Source organism: Gallinula chloropus, assembly GCF_964237585.1.
Source record: "Gallinula chloropus genome assembly, chromosome: 8".
Lineage (NCBI taxonomy): Eukaryota > Metazoa > Chordata > Aves > Gruiformes > Rallidae > Gallinula > Gallinula chloropus.
This window is the reverse complement of record NC_140093.1, coordinates 24,065,160-24,085,891: the sequence shown is the minus strand read 5'-3', so window position 1 is coordinate 24,085,891 and position 20,732 is coordinate 24,065,160. Positions and strand designations below refer to the sequence as shown.

At 43.8% G+C, this 20,732-nt stretch overlaps 1 protein-coding gene across 2 annotated transcripts in view; it reads right to left on the bottom strand.

The window, feature by feature from the left end:
- PXYLP1 (2-phosphoxylose phosphatase 1) overlaps nt 1–18,820 on the bottom strand; it is a gene marked incomplete at both ends in the record, with an annotated part of 36,526 nt that extends 17,706 nt beyond the window's left edge. The window contains one exon of one of the 2 annotated variants that reach the window (XM_084267483.1): nt 18,742–18,820. In XM_084267483.1, the coding sequence (XP_084123609.1) occupies nt 18,742–18,820 (79 nt within the window). Of the gene's footprint in view, nt 1–2,451; nt 2,543–18,741 lie in introns of those variants that run through there. The other variant, XM_084267482.1, reaches the window with a different exon arrangement.
- Nucleotides 18,821–20,732: the final 1,912 nt, after the last annotated feature.

The window sequence follows — 20,732 nt, the reverse complement described above, 5'->3', positions numbered from 1 at the left end:
TGCAAACCACCAGCCAAGCAACTCCAGCAGTAACCAACACAGAGCCTTGGCCACATCTCGCAGGGGCTGGTAACTCTGGCTTGATGAGCTCGCAGCAGATTTGTATTGGGGCTATAAATCCCAGTCCTAAAGCTCTATTACAGCAGTTGCCACACTCTGCAAATGAACAGCATTAAAGACAGTGGCTGCCTAAAGAGTGTAAATGGGAAATTACAGCCATCGTGTCAGTCAAGTTTCCTGGCCAGAAAAGGTTAGGAGCACCTACCTTCAGCTTTCTGCTAACGACTTTCCTCTAGAGCAACCCACAACATTGCTGCTGCTCACCTAATGCCACAAAAACATGCAGAGTTCACATCACCCACAGAGGTCACATAACTCAGTTTGGCTCTGATCCAGAGGTGTTTTGGAAGACAGAGGAAACTGTCCCAACAGCAACAACTAAGAACAGATGAAATTTGGTCATGAGATTTAAAAGCAAAATAAGGAACCTAATTTTTAATCCAAACAAGGACAGAGGTAATTTTCCACACTAGAACTGAAACCTCAGTTGTCTCACAATTGTTTTCTCATCTCCCCCCCTCCCCGGACACTGCTAGTGACTCATGCATCTATGACATTTTCTCCTCTCTCCCTCCCTTTTCATTTCAAGTCCTGGGGCTTCGTTGTCCCTTGCTGCCTTCATTTCCCCCACTGCTGAGCCCTTCTCTGTATGCCTCACTCTCTCCAGCTCCCTACCACACAGAAGGCTCAATTTGTTCCCCCATTTTGGTACCACTTATACACCACATCGAGCAGTTACTTCAAGCTCTTTGAAGAGCTGACTGTCTCTCTGTATCCACGTATTTATACTCTAAGTCCTCCACTGCAGCATCAATCCCACCTCTGTCTCCCAGGTGGGGTTTCTGCTCCATACATGACCAGCAAAGGTCCAAGCTGCACTGGGGCTGATAGAGGAGAAAAGGAAACACAAAACAATAAGAAAAAGAAACCCCTCATACGGAGGGTTTTTTTCCTGAACTCTGTGCTGCTCTTTCAGCTGTAAATCACTGTGAGATCAGAGCTCTGCTACGCAGCTTTCACACAACTCTTTATAGCTGAGCACTACTTGATACAGCTCGCTCTGTTAGTTCACAGTAACAGGCACTTGTCCCAAACAGAAGTCCACCAACTTCTGAGTATTCAGTCATACCCAAATCTTTGATTCAGGAAGTTTCTGAACAGGACTGCCACACTGCTGTGCCTTCCAGAGAGCAGATTTTCCCAGGAATGCAACAACGTAAGCCAGAAATGACACAGATGATTTGGATGTGCATTTCCCGCAGCAAGGGCAGTTAGTTGATCTGAAACACATTTAGGGATCTAACTAGAAACCTTGTTAGCACTGGAACTATAAACAATGTGTACATGCTATTATAGACAGTTTTAAAACAAAAAGGAAAGAAAACAAAATTTTATTTCCCAATATTTGTAAGCCCATAGAAACTACTTTTCTCATTAATTTTGAAACAGTTATATCTAGTAAAAAAGGAGAAGGCTTATAGAAACAATAAAATAAAGAGACCTCGATGCAACTCTGCTCCATGTCCCAAGTTTGAAACACAAAGTAAAACCAAATACGTGGTCTGGCATTAGCTGCCAGCAAGAGAAAGAGCAAACACGGTCCTGTGAGAGACAGGGCACTGCTCACACAGTAGGACAGCGGAACCCTGCTGTGGGATGGCTCCTTCAGGAGTTTTTGCAGCTCCAAACTGAGATATGATCAAGTTGACAAAGTTCAGAGGAAATAAAATCCAAACTCTGCTACTAAGTTTACACAAAAGACCTCTGGTAGCTTTAATTTTAAATCCCACCACAGAACCTGAACACCAAATGTTAAAGCAAAGCTAACAGTTCGACTAAGAAATGTCTCTATGAACAAAAGCAATGCTGTCTGAAATATCATGACGTTATGGTTTTGTTCTCAGTGTACATTAAGTAAGACCTATTCAAAGAGCAAGAAGCTGATTCATCTGACTTCCACACACCCGCAGCCCCCAAGTGCCATGAAATACACCAGAAAGACAAATACTTAACAAGGAGTTTCTAAGCAGGAGAGAAGAGCATTCAGAAGTGCTGTCGGTATACTGACAGCAGCAATTACTACATAGCAACTAATCCCCCCTGGAAGAATGTCAAGTTTATCAAATCAACTATTGTACTCAGAAGCCCAAGCACAGAGCCAGTTTGATATGAGTTACAGCTAAAAACCTGACATGAATTTGACAGAATCCAGTACAGCAGAAAAACAAACACAACACAAAGTACACTTCATGTAGAAGAAACACCAAATCAAATGTGTAATCACTCCATTACCAGTTCCACACGTCCTAGTTTCAGCCTGGAGAACAAAAGGTATCACTCTTAAGCAAGAAGATTCATCCATGAAAAAAAACCCAACCCACTAACATTTACCTAAAATCAGAAAGACAGGCAACAAAACCATTCTCCATCCCTGTTTTCCCTTGTAGCTCCCACCAGTCTGAGAAGCAGCAGCAGCAGCCATGCTAGTCCAACTTTCTGACTAAACAGAGACCCGAAGTTTTCATCTTTTCTAAGACAGAGGGTTCTTTCAGCCCTGTGCTAACACACTATTTAAAACGGTCACATGGACATGAAGCCACACAGCAGAAATGCAAAAAAAACCCACCCCAAAACACCAAACCACTGTAGGTAACCTGAGGCTAACGGGCAAAGAAAAGCAAACGCACACGTCAGACAGCACAAGAAGTTAGTTATTCCACCTTTTTTTCCCCTCCCCTTCCTGCTCCTAGCAGGGCATTAACAAGGCTGCCCAGCACAGAGGAGAGCATGCAGGCTCCTGAAATTCTCGTGATGCATGTAGACATCTACTTGCTCCCCTCTGAAAACAAAGGGAAACTGGGAAAGGAAAAGAGTAGGGAAGCACAACCAGAAAGTGTCAGGAATGCTTCAAAACAAACGGGGTGGGGGAAAAGGGGGAAGGAAAATGAGCTTTATGGTGCATGGGGGCTCAAGAGCACATGGTGCAACACAGGAGGTGGATGATGTCAGTCTGGAAGAGAGACAGCCTGGGCACAGCGCAGCGGGAGCTGCGACATCCTGCCAGCCCAGGCTCCCACCTGCAGCACTTCTGGAGCTCTGCTTGGGATTACAAATGCATATTTGGATATCAGTGAGGTTCTAATACACCTCTGTGACACACAACCCGCCCTCCTCATTCTATTCTTTGGTACAGCTTCATAAAGGCTTTGCAAGTCTCGAAGGTGAGATCTGTATGAACAGCGAGGGCCTTCATCCCGAAGGCAGGATGCCACAATCGCTGATGCACTGTATTCCAATGCTGAGTAATCACATGAACAAAAAAGGCTTGTTAGCCTCACACTGGCCAAACTAACAAGTGCTATTAAGAAAAAACAACCATAACAATCTTTAAAAATGCTCTTTAACCCTGTGAACATAAGGTTCTAAGCTTCAGATTTTATACTCATAGAAAATATAAATGGAGCTACTAGATTTCAATGTAAGTTTGGCCCAAGTTTTCACTGTCTTTTACTTTAATAATAATGTGCAGTTTAATTAAACAAAAAAGCCTCCAGTAATTTTTAACTCAAACCACTTGCCCCAGAGAATCTAATTTTAGATTTATGTAAAATCTGTCTGCACTGAACTTATGAAGAAGTGACAGTCCCCAGTATCTCTGTACCCGCTACCCCTGAACCAACTTCTCTCACCTCACCCTTCCTTCCCCCACTCTCGCTGTCTCCACGCCGGCTCAGGAGCAAGAGGAGCCGGGCCCCTGAAGCAGGGATGTGTTCCCCGCAGAAAGCTGCCTCACTCATACACAACTGCTGCCCTTTGAACCGCAGAGCAGGCTCCAGGCTTAGAGGTTTTCTTCCCACAGCTCGAACTCCCCACAGCACCTCTGCAAAGCAAAAAGAGTGAAAGGAGATATGAGGGAGGTGGGTAACCGAAAGAAGACCCGGGCGCTGGGAGGTCACACGCCTGCATTTAACCTGGGCTAGCAACAACAAGAAGCTCTGCCTGACAAATCCCCAACACGCTAAGGGAGGTTATTTGGCGTGAGATTTCTCCACAGTATTTCAGCCTAGCAGTAGCAGGTCTCCAGGTCACACAAGCACAGCTTTCAGAGTGAAACTGCAGCTGGAGCAGAGGCAAAACCTCCCTCCTGGTACATTTAAAAATGCTATCAAGCCAAGGGGCTGAAAACAGATGACCCAAAGTACAGATCCATCAGCCTCATTACAGAACCTGGCAGGAATCTCCAGCCTCACAGTGTCCTCTGAGCAGGCACACGGAGCGAACAGCAAGCAGCAGCTGCAGATCCTTCCCCTGAGCTTTCCAAGAACGCACAAGTGTTCGGCACTAGTGGTGCCATGTGGACCAAGGCGCGCCCAGACACCTATTACCTATGGGACAGACATTCCACCTCTGGAGTGCTGCTGCTGTTTTCCAAGGGAGACTGAAGTAATTTAGGGAATTTTCAAGGACTCTGGGATTGTGCTGCAAAGTCAACCTTGCCAGCACTCTACATTTCAAGTTCTAAGGCACATTTTAAAAACTATTCACGAAAAGTATTTCTAAGTGTAGTAGCAAGTAGCAGGTATCATTGAATAAACATTCTTCTCCAGGCAGTGCTTCTAATCAAAAGTGCTGAGAAATGATTGCTATGGCAGCCTTGAGTAGTCCCACTTCATGCTGCAGAACCACAGATTTCTGCAGTAGCCACTACAGTGTATTTTGACACCACAAGTCAAAGCCCACTAGAATAGTTCTATTGATCCTATTGGGTAAACCTAAACATCTCCCTTCCCACAACAAAAATAACCATTACTGCTGAAGACAATGAGGAACACTGCAGCAGACATGTAGAACGGAATATGGTATTTTGAATTCTTACCTATAAACATTAACCTGCAAAAGGAAATTGATTAAATTCACAAAGTTGGGGCTTTTTTCCATTTCAAATGGAGTGATCCTGGTGAGGTAAATTTCTGCATTACTGGGTCAATACTAGAAAAGTGCTGCTTTTAGGAGTCTGTTCTTCAGTGCTATGTTTGTATTCCCTCATGTTCCTTAAACTACATCTCTAGTTTCAAAGTGACGACACAGAAATTATAGTCCCATTTCCTTCCAACATTATTTCATATGATTTAATAAATTCAAGAGGTGGATTTCCCTTTTCTTTCATCCTTACAGGCCCAGCCATCAGATCCTGAAACTGCAGCTCCCTCGTGCCCTCCCACCACCTGGAGAACTCAGCCACAGTGAGTCTTCAATCCCAGACTCAGTGGGAATGGAAGCAGGACAGGCAACGGTGAAGAACCACTCACCTCCAACTGCAAAAGTACTTGGGAGATTTTAATTAAGATCTAGGATAAACAAATACTGGTTTTCCATGGCCAAAGAGAGTACTTCAGCATTGCCTCAACCATTCTTCAGCCAAAGAGCATTCTGCAGCCCCGGGAGGGTAGCTCAGCCCACTGCCACACATGCGGCCCGCCGCAGGCTCTACAACTGTCATATACTGGTGTAAGGTCTTGTCTCTGAGGGGAGCAGGGCCAGCAAGCTAAGGCACACAGGTAACAACTGCTCCCCAACCCCTACCTGAAGCCTGGCTGCTTACATGAATTGCCCATGCCTCAAGCAGGAGTCCCTCCCAGCCTGCGTTCGGGCAGAGCCTTGGTGAGCCAGCACAGCCACGTCCCAGAGCCGCAGGACCGGGAGGGCAGCTCGCGCCGTTCCGCACCAGTGTGACACCTGCACTCGTGTCACCCGAGTCCACCACTACCTTATCACCTCAGGTTGGCCACTACAAGACATCACCCCAAGCCAACTTTGCTGTCAATGAATCCCTAGCAAGGTTTCAGCTATCTATCAAAGACAGAAAATGACATAATGAGAGGAAAAATTACAGCAAACAATACAGCTTACAAGACCAGTGGCTACAGAAACTTGTCCCAGTGAAAACAAGCCCCCTTTTTGGTTAGCATGCCACATTTTCTCTGGCATTCTCCTGAGGCTGAGATGGACATATTTCCAGTAGATAGAAATTTAAAGAAATGATACCTGGAGTTTTCTCTTTTCCGTGGGTTCTCTCAGTTCCTTTAAGCTTTGGGGTACTTTTTGCAGTGGCTTCTCTGTATTACAGGACATTTTTCCCTCAGAAGTCTGAGACGCTTTTAATTATGTAACTAATGACATAAAAATGCTGTTTCTCTGTTTGAAGTGTAGGAAAGGTCAGTTTTCAGAAGCATCCTGTATAGCACAGGTTTACTTACTGACAGAAAATGGAAACTCAGGTGGGCTACGAGGTGGCAGATGGACCTCAGCTAAGCAGATCTGATTGAGGGAGAAGGTGTGTGAGCTCTGAAGTGATTTATTTGGGTTTTTCATTGAGAGTGTTTTTAGGAAAACCTTGTTTAGAGTATGGTAACAGAGGAAAAAAAAAAAAGCAAACCCTAAAGACATCACAGGGGTCTTCTGCCACAGCACAAGCTCAAATACAAGATACACCAGATTTCAGTGGAACACAATGGAGGTTTACAGATATGCCCCAGTATGAGCTTTCTCAACAGAGTCCTTTCTTTTTCCCCAGAACAATCGTAATGTGATTGTAGCTGCCAACTTGTAATTGCATCTTAACTTTACAAATCAATAGAGGTGTCATTTTACTGCATAAATGCAACCAAAAGCTCATTCCTCAGTCTACCACTGAGTTTTGAGCCTTCTTGGTTTCCAAATCCCTGAAGTTCTCCACCAGAGATGCAAATCTCCCTATGGACATCTGAGAACTACCATAAATCGGACCCTTTGTTTAGCTGTTTTTCACAGGCTTGTTGAGAAACAGCCACACCCCTACTGCTTCCCAGGAGTGGGTCAAAGCCTATTCTCTGGATCACAAGTTGGGAATTTCTTGAAAGTTTTTCCTCAGCTCAGGACAATTTGCCAAAGCAGCCTTGTGCCCACAGAGCCACAGCCAGCAGGCACCGACCTTATCAGGCACAGGGGAAGGGCCAGGTTGCCTTGACTCTATATTCATCTTCAGAAATAAGCAGAAGAACCACACACGACCACCATGCATAGTAGCTCTACTCACATTAAGCAACTCACACCAGGACTTCTGAGAACAAGTTTCTTACTCCCCACTGCATTAGCTGCATGTTTTGCTTATTTTTTACAGGCTCCCAAAGTGACTTACACAAGAACAATAAGTATCCTAAGAAACTCTTCTTTGCACACAAGCACAACATGGCAGGCCATGCAGTGCTATGTTTTTGCGACCACATTTAATCAGACACATTACATTCTGCAATGGGTAGGTTGTATTTATTCAGTCCAGATGTGGCCCTGAAAAGAGCTTTATAGTTTTAAGGGTTCTACCCCCTCCAATTGTTTTCCAGTTGACAATTCAAAGGGTATATGACACTGTTTAAATAGCTTCCAGGACCTTCAACTTGACAGCAGTAACACAGCAATTTCGACTGCAAATCCAAGCCTCTTCACGTTCTAGAGAAGACTGCCATTTCCCTCTTCTCCCCCAAAGCAAGAAAGCTACTCTCTCTCTATTATTCTGTTTTCCTACCACACTGAAACACTGCATTGCTTAACAGGGAAAGGATTTCTATTTCCATCCATTACATACATTCCTGTGCTGGTTATGGTTATGGATAAGTCGAAGACAGAGCAGGGACAAGGGGAAGAGACCTGGTGGTCTGGTCCAAAGGGACCAAGGGTGGAGATTGTAATGGAAATACCTTTAAATTGTTGTAAGCCATGGTTTGAGACTTGCATGTGATGGAAATTACTGCAGCAAGAACCACCCGAACACAACCAGAGCTAGCTTGTGTGCCCAGTAACTCCACACAATACCATCACCCTGTCGTGAGCCACCACTGTAACAGATGGAGACCACAGTCATGGGCTAAAGGAACTCAGTCAGCATTTTGTGGGCATTCATAGACATTTTATAGATATGCCCCAGGGCTGGTCCACAGACTACAGGAATGATGTCTGTGTATGAAATCAAAGGCACCTGATTCTCTCCCTCATCCTACGGGGGAGGAAGTGAGTGACCGTCTGTGTGGCCCTTAGCTGCCAGCCAGGGCTAAACCACAACAACTCATTTCTTTAAAACAAATATATATGGATAATAAAGCTTTTCCTTACCAACTTCTCACTAATTACCACACTGCTCGGGTCTCCAGTCGACTTGAAGGGATTAGGAGCCGTTCCTACCAGACATCTAGACAAGCAGACAGATTTCCCACTCTACAAGCTCATTACTCAAGTCAGGTACTGCTCACGCTCCCAGTTATTATTTAGTGACAAGATTAAAAAAAAGAAGAAAAGAAAAGAATCCCCACCACTGCTGATGATGAAGCAGTTATGCTGGTCCCTTGCTTACCACAGGCTCGTTAGGACTCACGATGCGAAGCGTGACATGAACCGCATCATGATGCTATAAACAATTCCTATCCATGTATCCGCAGAGCTGCCACGTCGCATCGGGCTGTGAGATACCTTTGACTACACCAAATCAGTGTTCTGAAAGCTATCAAACAAGATTTAAGTATACAAAGAGTAAGCAGGGATTTTTTACAGCCCAATCACATGGTTTTTACAAGTACAGTAAATCCAGCCATTGTGATTTATCTAACAAGATCCATGTGCGCTACAATAAGATTTTAAAGCTCTGTCCTGCTTCAGTCTCTGGACCTCCACAACTGGTAAATGAACTAATCCAGCTGAATTGTCCTGGAACAGATTCTCAAAACAGCTTTTATCAGCTGTGTTCAGAAACCCTTGGCAACTCTTCCCATTTCTATAGCATTGTCTCACAGTAAAGGTCAGCATGAAAAGGTAGCTGCAGGACAGAACAATACACTGAAGGCTGCTGCCAGAATTTGCCTGTGGGTGGTGACCCGTGTTTTTTCTTTTTGTCCTGCATATTTTTTGGAACTTCCAAGTCCTGGAGTGGGCAGCTGTGAAGCAGTGATTACATCACAACTGAAGAAAAGACGCTTGGCAGATCTCACAAGAGCACAAACACAGAGGCCAACTACACCAAGTGTAGTATTTTCTTAGGAACACAGACTGCAAATCCTCTGGCTTCAGTGATCATTTCACCTCCAGCAGCTGAGAGTGATACAAAAATATGCCCCACACAGTAAAGTTCACGACAGTTCCACAGCTGCTCCCGTGCTGTTATCTAGCAACCCAGCACTAACACTTTACATCTCTGACAAGGGTGCTCTGCTGCTGAATGTGCACGCTCCCCTGCACTTATTCTTTAAGGAACTAACTCTTGCTATGAAGCTCTTGCTCCTCAAATGCAGATGAAGAGGGTGCAATTGTTTACGGATCAGCCTAGACAAAATGGGTTCTCCCCCACCGTTGACAAGGCCAAATGATAGGAGCAAATAGGGCTTCAAGCCCACATCCTTGGCTCCTTCCCCTAGTGCTCTCCTTAGACAGCACTGCAAAATTATCTAGCAATGGTTTTAGAAATTCAAGTCGACTTTTAGTAGGGTGTGTGCTAGAACATCCAGCTACTGAAAGAGAAATCACAAGTTGCACAGGTAAAACCAAAGAAATAAGAGGACTTCAAAGCACACCTTTGCTCTGCCCACTGCATCTTTACAAGCGCTGCTCCCCTGGTTTCAGAACACTAAGTCAGCAGCTTTAAGGGCTGCAACCACCTCTGTACATCTGCTCCCTGGTAAAAGCATCTTTCCATCACCTCAACAGAGCTGCTTTGTGCCTTTCTCTGCAGTATCTGTCTGCGCCCCTGCTCAGGCTCAGGGATCTGCCTTCCCTCCAAGGGCTACCTACGGTCCCAGAGGCAGCAGAACCCACACAGGCTCTGCAAAGGCACAGGATGCAAACTGTTTAATATGTTAATGCCAGCCATCAAACACAATCCAGAGACATCTGGTACTTCTCCACATCAGTGTCCTTACAAGATAAAAAGCCTTACAAATTCAAATCAATATTTTAATCAGTGCATTGAATTAGCACTTCTCTGTTTCACATCTAATCCCGACTGTTTTCGGTCCACGAACTGACCCGCTCAAGGAAGTCATCTCAACACCATATGCCACTGCTTACCCGAGCCAAGCCAGCTCACTTGTTTGTCCTTGTCACCAGCGCCCAGAAAGCTGCCATGGATTTGCTAGCAGCAAACCCCAAAACAACATATTTAATACAGCAGAGCCTGACAGATTTTTGCGCTGGGGAAGCCTGTAATGCCAGACATAGTCATTAATCTCAGAAATTCAAACGCTGTTCTCTGGATCTGAGAATTATTGATATCCTTAGGACACTTGCCATTAACCACCTCAGAGAAGACAGTGAATCTTATTCCTTGTCTTCCCCCAGTATTAATGTGCTCAGTTGGTAAACCCAAAATCACATTACGTACCCAGGGTTCCCAGCTCTTTTAATCCAACCACTGCACACACACAGACACACACAAAATCATTAATGGAAGATCACTTCCACTTTCCAAGACTGCATATTTCACTGCAGCCAGTCCACAAAAGCCTCAGTCTTTTAAACACATGCTGCTTAGTCTCATTAACAAATATACCACACCACCATTTAGCATGTGCATGCACTGCTGCTCTCTCCCTGAGTGAGCTCTGAAAATTTACAAGGGAAGTGACTTTGGGAAGAGGGATTACTCATTTAAAAAAGAAATAAACCTAAAGCAATAAAGAACTGCCCACAGGCATTAAAATCTTCAAAATCAGGACAGCTTAAGAAACCTTATTAATCACATGAGCCCAAGAACAGAGGATACATTTTTCAAAAATCTTCACAGTCAAATAACAAGACACTTTGGAGGGAGTAAATCACTGTATCATTTCTGCAGTGAAAGCCCAGCAAAAGCATAGATAAAGGAACAAAACTGCCTGGAAGATAGATTGGGGGAGGAAAATTAAGAGGACTAAGAAGAAACTGGAACAACAACTATCTGAGGGATATTAAGTGTATCTGAAACAAATACATATAGGAGAACTAGCACATCCATAAAACCGACTGTTTTCAACTCAATTTGCAGCAGCACAGCGGGGATTAAAGCAGGCACAAAGCACAGCTCAGGAAAACAAAGCTACCATCAAACTGGACCTTTAAGTACATGTCAGTGCTTTCCCAAAGACTGCACGTGGCCTATAAGCTGGGGGAACACGATGGCATCATACCCACAGATGCTAAGACAGCTTTCCTGGCACTGTCCAGCTCAGACTGTGTGTGCACACTGTGCATGGAGGGGAGGGAGGTTTGGGTCAGAGCGTTCCTCTGATGAAGATGCAGAACACAAAGCTCAACCCAAGGACAGCAAACAACCAATGTAGGAGGAGTCTGTTTGCAATGACAATCCAATAAAAGCAAAGCAAGTGCGATAAAGCTAATACAGTGTGAACTGACTGCACATTCTCAGGAAACTGGTCTAACAGCAGAGTGGCCAGCAAAAGACTAAGAAAGGGCTCGTACTAAAATTAAGCAAGGTGACTATGCTCTCTGCACCTTCTTAGCTAAAGGCACCCAGGCTTTGGCTTCATGCTCTGTAAGGAAACTTGAAAAAAACACAGGTACAAAGGAAGGCAGCCTGTAGCAAAGGGACAACGGCTGAGGAATTGCACAGGGAATCGGAAAAAGCCTTCAGGGATGAGAATGGCTTCCCACTGCCAGCCAGCCAGAAGAGCTGCTGCTCACCAGGAAGGGCAGCAGAGCGTGGCAGAAGCAGACAGGAGCAATCTGCCTTCCCCGGCTCGCCTGCCACGGAGCCAAGACCAGAGCTGCCCAAGGCTGCCCAAAGCATCTCCAGCAGCCCTGACAGCCGGTGGCTGGGGAGACTGAGCCTACACAGCTGCCACTACACCAAAATCCACTCCCCTGAAAAGCCCAAGCAAGAGCCAGAGAGCAAACCCCGGGCAGAGGGGCTATGCTCCTGTGAGAGTTGAAGGGTCATATTGTGCCAACTTCACCTGCTCAAACTAACCCCAAACCAAACTTAACATCCCCAGAGAATGTAACAGCTGCACATAAGAAACAGAACTCTCTCACTTTACTATCTCTGCAAGGGTGATCTGGTGATTTTCAGAAGTTAAAAACAATGCTAGAGGTGCTAAAACACAATGCAGGTCAGTATAAAATTAACCTTTGGAAAAACCCTAAGAACAATTGTTTAGGCTTTAAGAGACAGACACACCAACCCAAGCCTATCTGCAGTCCCCTGACTCAGTGTTAGAGAGGGATGAAAGAGGAACAGCAGCCGACTGGATCGGTGAGCTCTGGCTGGGTTGATAAGGGCAGCAGTCCTGAAACTTTAAACTGCAAAAAAGAATTTGCTAATAAATAAATAATTCACCTGATCTATTGCTACAGATTAAACTAATCATCTAGGTCAGAAGGAACTTCTGCAGGTCATCTGCTCCAACCCATTACTAATTCAAATTAAAGCACTGTCCAGTTAGCTACAAACAGTTTAAGAGTTACATGTGCTGGGAAAAAACACCTGCAACTTCCAATAGTAGAGAGGGTAAAACTTGGTAATGACTAAGCAGCTCTTTAAAAAAAAAAAGTAGTCGTCCAAATTTCTTCACTGTCCTAACTGAAATTGGCTGTTATCAAGCTGACACATTAAAAGTACAAACTGCCCTTTTCTAAGAGATCCAATTGACACAAAAAGGCAAATAACTGCTGACTAGTAGAGTAAATAAAAAAGAAGAAAAAGTGGCACAGAAACGTATTAAAATAAAAACAAAAGAAAGCATTTCTTAAACCTCCACAGAAAAGCCGAGCTACATGTTCTACAGAATATACCTCAGAATGTCAGCAACTGCCATGCCAGACAGGCCCAAGCAACAATTCCAAAGTATCACTACGGAATTCACAGTAGACTAATTCAATGTGAACAGGCTCACAGAGCTGTGAAATTGCTGCAATATCCAAAGAGGTAGGAAAAATAATGATAAAGAATTTGTGAGTCACCAGAAGAAAACACAGTGCCGTGTTTTCTTTCACCCAGAAGTCCACTGCACTTCCACAGTGTATGCACGGAAACCAGCCATGCACAGGGTTCTTAGAGTAAAGCTGCAGAAGACCTCCTGGCAGTTACACCGGCAAACATTGATTTGTAAAGACATGAGTAGGCCAGGTCAGTAAGGAAAACACCTGCTCCTTGGGGAGCCTCTGCATACAGAGATAATTCCACCTTTGGGGCCTCCAGAAGAACAAGAACCAGGAGGAGGGCTACAATCTGGAGCGTGCTTTAGGAGAAGCAGAGACCCGACTCACACCATGACACAAGAAACCTACAGGATTCTCCCACAGTCACAGTGAACACGATCTCTCTCCTTCCTCATTTCACAGTTTGCTCTCACTGACTCTCACAGCCCTGGTCTGGTGACAAAGTTATCTCCAGACAGGGGGATGCCAGGGGACATACCTCACCCTTGAAAGAAACACAGGTCAAATTTGTTTAAATAACACATGACCAGATATAACCTACAAGCTGTCTGCTGCAGTACTATGCTGGTGGCATTAGTAGCAATTGGTGCAAGAGCCCAGTTTGGCAGGCAGCAGGAACAGGCAAGATTCCACTGTGGCAAAGGCATTACTGAAGTTTGCTTCACTGTTGGAACCAGAACAGTTCACTCCCACATTAAATATACAGAGAGGGAATGAAGATCAATGCATTAGTCTATTTAAAGACTGACAGAAATAATAATTACTGCAAGCATAACATTTTTTTCCTACTGGGAATATTAGTTTTCCTCTGTTGTTTACTCTTCATTCAAAACCATTAAGGACAGGGTGCATCCCTACAAAACTGTCCTACAAAAGACACTGACCCTTTCACATGTTTAAAACAATTGCACTATGTAAGACTATAACTATTACAAGACTGAAGCACAGATGGCAACACTTCGAGACTTTCTTGCAGGTATTAGGACCAAGATTTAAGTTAGACTTTAAGAGAACTGATGTTAAAATGCTTATTATTTTCCAGTCTTATTTCCTTCCCTCTAGGACTTAACCCAACACCAAAGTAAGGATTTGCAGAAGCTTAACCAGTAGCTTCTCGTTAGATTTTGTGAAGTATTAGGCTTTATTTACAGTCACCTTCAACCATATGTTTTAACAGCTCATATTCATCTCTACTTAAATACCATTCAACTATCATCATGGATGAGGTCAAAATATGTATTGAAAGAAGATTTATGGAGTTCTGTAGCCAGCCAAGTAAATTCTACTGGTCAAATCCTGTCTGAAGTAACTTGATGTGACCTATATTTAAAGCAGATATTTAAAAATGATTGCTCTGGTTTTGTGGGAGAAGTTAAGAGTGTCCTGTAGTAGCATTCCCAAGTATTCATCATGTCTCCTCCCCCTTCAAGGGTTAATTTCTGGACTGGTCTGTTACACCACCACTTTTGAGAACCATGACATTTATTTAAATCTCCAGTTACAACATAAAAAGCATCTTTAACCATATTTACAGTTAGTTTTCTTCATTCACTACTAAAACGTACACAGCCACAGATATATTATTTGTGGGTTGTTTTTCCCTTTCATCTTAAATTCAGATTAAATTAGTACTTTCAAAAACCCAGAGAGACTTCTCATTAGTGGAAAAATCTGCCATGCTTATGAGCTTGAGGGCAAAATTCAGGAAGGGAGATATCTGGTCTCCTTTTAATTTCATATGCTGCTAACACAGGACAAAAACAAGTTCTCTGCATCAAGAATTCTAGTCATGGCTTTTTAAATACAGTTAGCTGTATCTATCAGCAAAATGCAATACTCTCTTGGTTTTTTCTCCCAGGTCAGAAATTATATTCTTCAAATATGAAACATGAGCGGTTACTGTTTGTTGATAAGGAACCCATAAGACATGGTAGGGAATTCGCCTTAGAGAAACAGTAAGGACATGTACTGTGCCCAAAAAGACAGCCAGAAGCTTGTATTACTTTTGTACTGAATACCTTGGATTGGGTTTTTATTCCCTTCTCCAGAAATTAAGTTACAGAAAAACCCAACACACCCATTCTTTCCCGCAGACCTCACCATCCCAGCTCCTCTCAGCATCCCACTGGCAGCCTCTGGGCAAGGGGCAGGGGGTGGAGGGGGCGGGGCAGCTCACCCCCCTATTCCAGTTTGGGGTGGAGACAGAGGGATGGTGGCAGCTGTGCAGGGCCACAGCTACAGCTTTGCAAGTTGAGGAAGCACATCCTGCTTTGCAAATGGGAAGGCTGGCCGGGGATGCTACACCCCTCAGTTTCCACATCTTCCCACCTGCAGGTCCCCGCTGAGCGCCTGGCGCCGGCACACGCGCCGCAGAACCACCTGAGCATCCGCTGTGCTGCGGCTACTCCCGCAGCAGGACCTGAAGCCATGGTGCTCTGGTACAGCTGCAGTGGGCCACCAAGCAGGGGTGCAAGGGGTGGCACGCGGTGCTCCCACTGTCTCTGCGCCCTAAGAGCTGCCCACAGCACTCAAGCCAATAAACCAAAACTCTGCTACTTCTCCTTGTGGAGAATCCTGACTGCTGTTTCCTATGACTCATCAGTAAAACCAAAACAAGATGACAGAAAGTAGAGGGAAATTATTACTGGAAAAGCAAAATGTCACCTCAGACATGCTGAAAGATCAGCTTCCAAGCCTGGACCATCAAGACAGGCAAAATGCTTGAGAGAAAAAAGCTCCCCACTGTTCACACAGGAACCAGCACCCTGCCAGAGTAGCTGCCAATATCCTAAAAAGCCACTGCAGGTACCAAACTTACTTTGATCACAAGACAAGCCTAGGGCACTAATATATCAGAGTATTTAGGGAAATAAACTTCAAACCAGGTGAGAAGCTTCACATGCAGAGTCTGACTGAGAGCCTGGGACTTTAGGATTCTGTCAGCGCCTGAAACAGGCAGGCTCAATAGGAGAGTCTGGAATTTATGTTTGCCACAGGGTTAAACAGCTTGTAGGAAGAGAAGCTTTCCCACTATAGTTTTAGTCCTCTTGTGTTGACTGTTTTTTTTCCTTAGGCTTTTGGTAAATGGACACAAAAATGAAAAATAAGGTGAACAAAGTTACTTTCTTTGTTGGGAAAAAAAAGTATTTACACACATTCGATTAAAAATAACAATCCATAGATGCTGTGAAGTAAACTTCACAGAGACTACACACGGCATCTGAACAGGTAGCTGGTACATTTCCTTTCTGTTTGGTTTATGCAAGGTAATTTCAAAGATAAATTGCTGAGACACCCTGAGGAGACCCACCTTCAGGCTCCTGCAGTCAGTCACAGATGTTCTAATATACTGGAAGATCTGTGCTTGCCCACTAATTGAGTTCTCATGTACTACACCAATACTAGCAACATCCTGTTCCTGAGCTGACCTAAGGGCTAACCAACATAATTAACATGGACAGGCCCTAAATTACTCCTCCTCCCTTCAGTGCCAGGCTGCAGGACCACCGCCGGACCCTGACACGACCCGTACAACACACATGAATCCAGCTGTGCTGCCATTCCCCATCTCTCTACTCCCCAAGCACTACATTTACAATCCCTTCCCCCTACAATTCCCTTCCAATGCTCTGGGCATTTTACACAGCACTGAGCAGGAAGACCTCAAGCATAGCAACCTTCTCCTCTGGCCAAAAAGAATAGAGTACCCCAACTTGCATTCACTCTGTACAGAAGTTAACCACCCAGTTTTAGTCAGGAGCAGCACAGAAAATATTTACAGAGACAAAACCAAAGCCCCCAGTCTAGCACAGGTCAGTTTGCCATTCTGCAGTTTTGCAGGCGAAGCAAAGCACTGGGGTCATGTAAGAGAAAACCCAGGTGATTCCATGTTGGAACAGTCTAACTGAAAAGTCTCTCAAAACTGGCTCTCCTTTTGTCTCTTGTACTGAAGCTTGAAATCATTTTAGAACCATGACCATTCACATAAGCAGACAAAGAAGGGAAAAACAGAAACATGTGTGGAGTGATAAATACAAGGAAAATACCCCTCACTCTTTTCCATAGATCTGGCCTCAAACATAAAATGACAGAACCAATGAAAACTCCTAGGCAAGCTTTAAACTCCAAGTAATCTTTGGTCTGGACGTCAACCAGTCACCCTATCCAACGGGTTTCCCAATGGCTTTAGGCCTTTGGCTTTGTTTTCTAAACCTCTCCAAACATCATCTGTTTTCCAAACCCATGTTACACAGTGATACAAGAGAGATTGGTCTTTGTTTTGGAGATGGTCCTTGTTCCAAGTTTGAACTACCAAGCTGAAGCTGGTAGAAGTTCGAATATCCAACCACCTGTATGTGATAAACCCCCTTGGTTCCTGCCAGTCTGCATTGCAGTTCTTATTGTGTAGAAGTTTCTGTATGTGTTTTGGAATTGGAACTAATCTTCATGATGGATGGCTGACGGCTGTAGCTACAAGGCAGGCACCCCTCAAACAACTCTATATCCTCGAATTCCTCCTACAGAAATGTTATCTTCCAATTACACTGGAAAATAGCTTCCTCTTGACGAAATGTGATTCACTCTCCTGTGTGCCTACCTCCTCATCTCTAAATGATGCACATTTTTAACAATTCAGTTTCATATTCCATCTGGAGTTCCTCTAAGACCTTCACATTCTACATAATTGATGACCAACCAACAACATCAAGGGCAGAGCCATGAAGACCCCAACCAATAAAAGGAGCTACAATCAGACCCAGTGGCATGTACCCACAGGTGGCTGAAAAAACATTCTGGAGTCACAGGTCCCTGTATTACACAGAAAATCACAACAAGAACCCACAGAGTTTCTTTCCCCTCCAGCCTGCCTTTAAGTTGTACATCATATGGGAAAGACACCTCCCAATCCTGTTTTGGGGCGGGTTGGTTGTGGGCTTGTTACACCAAGCAAAACAGCTTCACCCAGAAGGGCTGCAGAAACAGGAACACACAGTGCAAGACAAAAGGAGATGAAGGGATCCTGGCCTGCACTCCGGTTGTGCCTTTTTCCTTGCAGCTAATTACACTGGCATCTACTAACACGCATCAGATTCACACACAACATCACTTTACCTAGCAAATCCAATCATTGATAAGCAGTCATATGCACACTGCTCATTTGCCAACAGACACTAACCTGCATCCCGCACCACTTCCCTGCTCAGTCGCAAGTAAATCATCGCCCTCTGGAATGACCCGTGACTAATTCATCTGAAGCAGTATAGAAATTATCTTTTCTTAAACAAACCAGACACTTGTGATGAGCCAATTCCACTGTTTAACATTTCCTAATGCGAGGGCACAAATGAGAAGGTCCAACACTCAACCCTCTCACAGCAGTTTTCACAACCCCGTCGGGTCTGACGCAACGTGAGGCAGGGATTGCAGCAGCGCTTCCTCCCCTTCTGTGGAAGGATTCAGTCACATAACTACTTAATTGCACCAGAACACTAAGAATTTCTTTTCTGAGACAGACTGATTTGAAAACTCTCTAGACTGTATAATTCCTCTATGGCACACAATACTATTTCTATTCTTGCAGTTATTTCCCTGTGAAGGGGTGGCACAGGAACAAAACCCAACAAATATTTCAATACAGAAAGAATGCTTAAACAACAGCAAGCATGGCCATTTTTAAACACACCTATAGACCAGTATATATAGAAAACAGAAGGGGAGGGCACTTACAGAACTGCAGGCTGAGGCTCAAAAAGGCTAACAAGGCTGCCAAAGCCAGCAAGAACAGAAAACGGTTTCGGAAAAGCATTATTATTCGTTCTGCTTTCTCTTCATGGTTCCATCTTCATCTATCAGTGGTCCCTGCAAACAACAAGACATTGGAAAACATATTTCAGATCAGCTATAGCAAAAATGCAAATATCCCTTTGAGGGTGTCAAGTTATTTCTTGAAGGCAAGCACATGAGAAGTCAAACTGGCAGCAATGGTGTGGAAGGCATCTTCACCCTGAAGACAGAATTTACAAGTAAAGAAAAAAAATAAAATCTCCATTTCCCATAAAATTAAGTTTTCTCCTGCTAACACAGGGTTAATGCTCAGGTCAAAATAGCAGCAGCAGTTACTTAACAAAGTCTCTTGCCCCTGTGCAAAGCAAATCACAAGAAGATTATTATTCTATAAGGGATCTCAAGAACTATTTGGTAAATCATCCCTGGAAAGACTATAATATGTTCTAAAGACACACACACATTTAAACACAGGTTAAAAAAATACTTTCTCTATCTGATAGCTCTTTTACTAACATAATGGTCACAATTCTTATTCAAGAGAATAAAGAGTAAAAAAAATTACCAATACCACCACACAGAGAATGAGAAATATATTGACTGACAATTAACACCTGGAAAAATTCTATGCAATAATATTTTTTAACTCTTTTGACAAGGATTAGGACAATATATTTCAAATCCTAACTTCAAATGTATGAACTTGAAGTTAAAATTTTAAAAGTAATAACTCATTGCAAAAGTTTTAAAAAAGATAAAAACCCCAGTCCCCTCCTGAAAATCCCATAATACGTTTGCACTGTTACTGAAACCCACACTTTTCCTTGCAAAACGACATCCTGACAGTACAACGAATTTGCTGAAGTGCCCTGTTTTCACAGATGTCCGTTTTCCACTGGAAAATGGCTCTATATAAAGCAAGGAGGGGTTCTCACACACTTTTTTTTTTAAGCAAGCAGCTGTTGGTCTGTGCAAGAGATGCCTTCTCCTAGCACTGACAGCCTGCTGCAGGAAATTGGGTAGTCTTGAAAAATCTTCTGAGATTCCCAGGTCCTTTGAACTGAGCTCTGTTACAACAGCACATCCAAACGGTTGACAGAAAATAACATTTTTTCCCCCCAACAATGATTCTTTTTTGCCTCAGCTCTTATTTGCTCAGGGAGAGAGATCTCTCTTGCTTCTTTCCTGCTTTTGAGAATGAAAAGGCTAACACACATGTGTTTACTGCAACACTTCCGTGCCCCAAAACCTAACCATCCTTGCAGGATTTTAATCTCTACCTCTGAGAGCTGACAAACCAAGTAAAATCCCAACCTTGAAATTCAGGCTTTTATTGTCTCATGAGTATTTAAAAATGCCTCACAAATCACTGAATGTCTCATTTTATCTATTGTGGTTAGCCTTAAGAAGAGTTGTGGGATCTACCAACTGGCCTGAGGTGACTTCCCTGCTTCCATGGGACCCAGAGCGTGTGATCTTCCAGAAATGAAGGCGGTGGGGGCTTGCAAGGAATGAAATGCACTCTGCACGTAGGCTCTGCAGGGCTGCAGTCTTTCCACCTCATTTTACTTGGAGAGCTACCTTTACAGCATGTGGAAACTATGGAAAAATGGAAAGAACTGAAGATTCTGAGAAGCAAGAAACTGGAGCTATTGTGGTATTTTTCCAAAATGCCAACAGCACCACAAATGGCATCTGCAGACAGTTAAGAAAAAAAAGGATTTTAAAAAAATTAAAAAGGATCACCTTTAACAGTCTCAGTTTCAAAAATCACAGCTCATCCTAGAACATCTTAGTGAAAGGTACACTGAAACAAAACTGAACTAAACCACTGAAACTAAACAAAGCTGTGAAGGGTAGAACCATAAGGATTAGTGTGTACAAAACACCAGGAGAGAATAAAGCGGTTAAACTAAACAGATGGAAGAACAGAA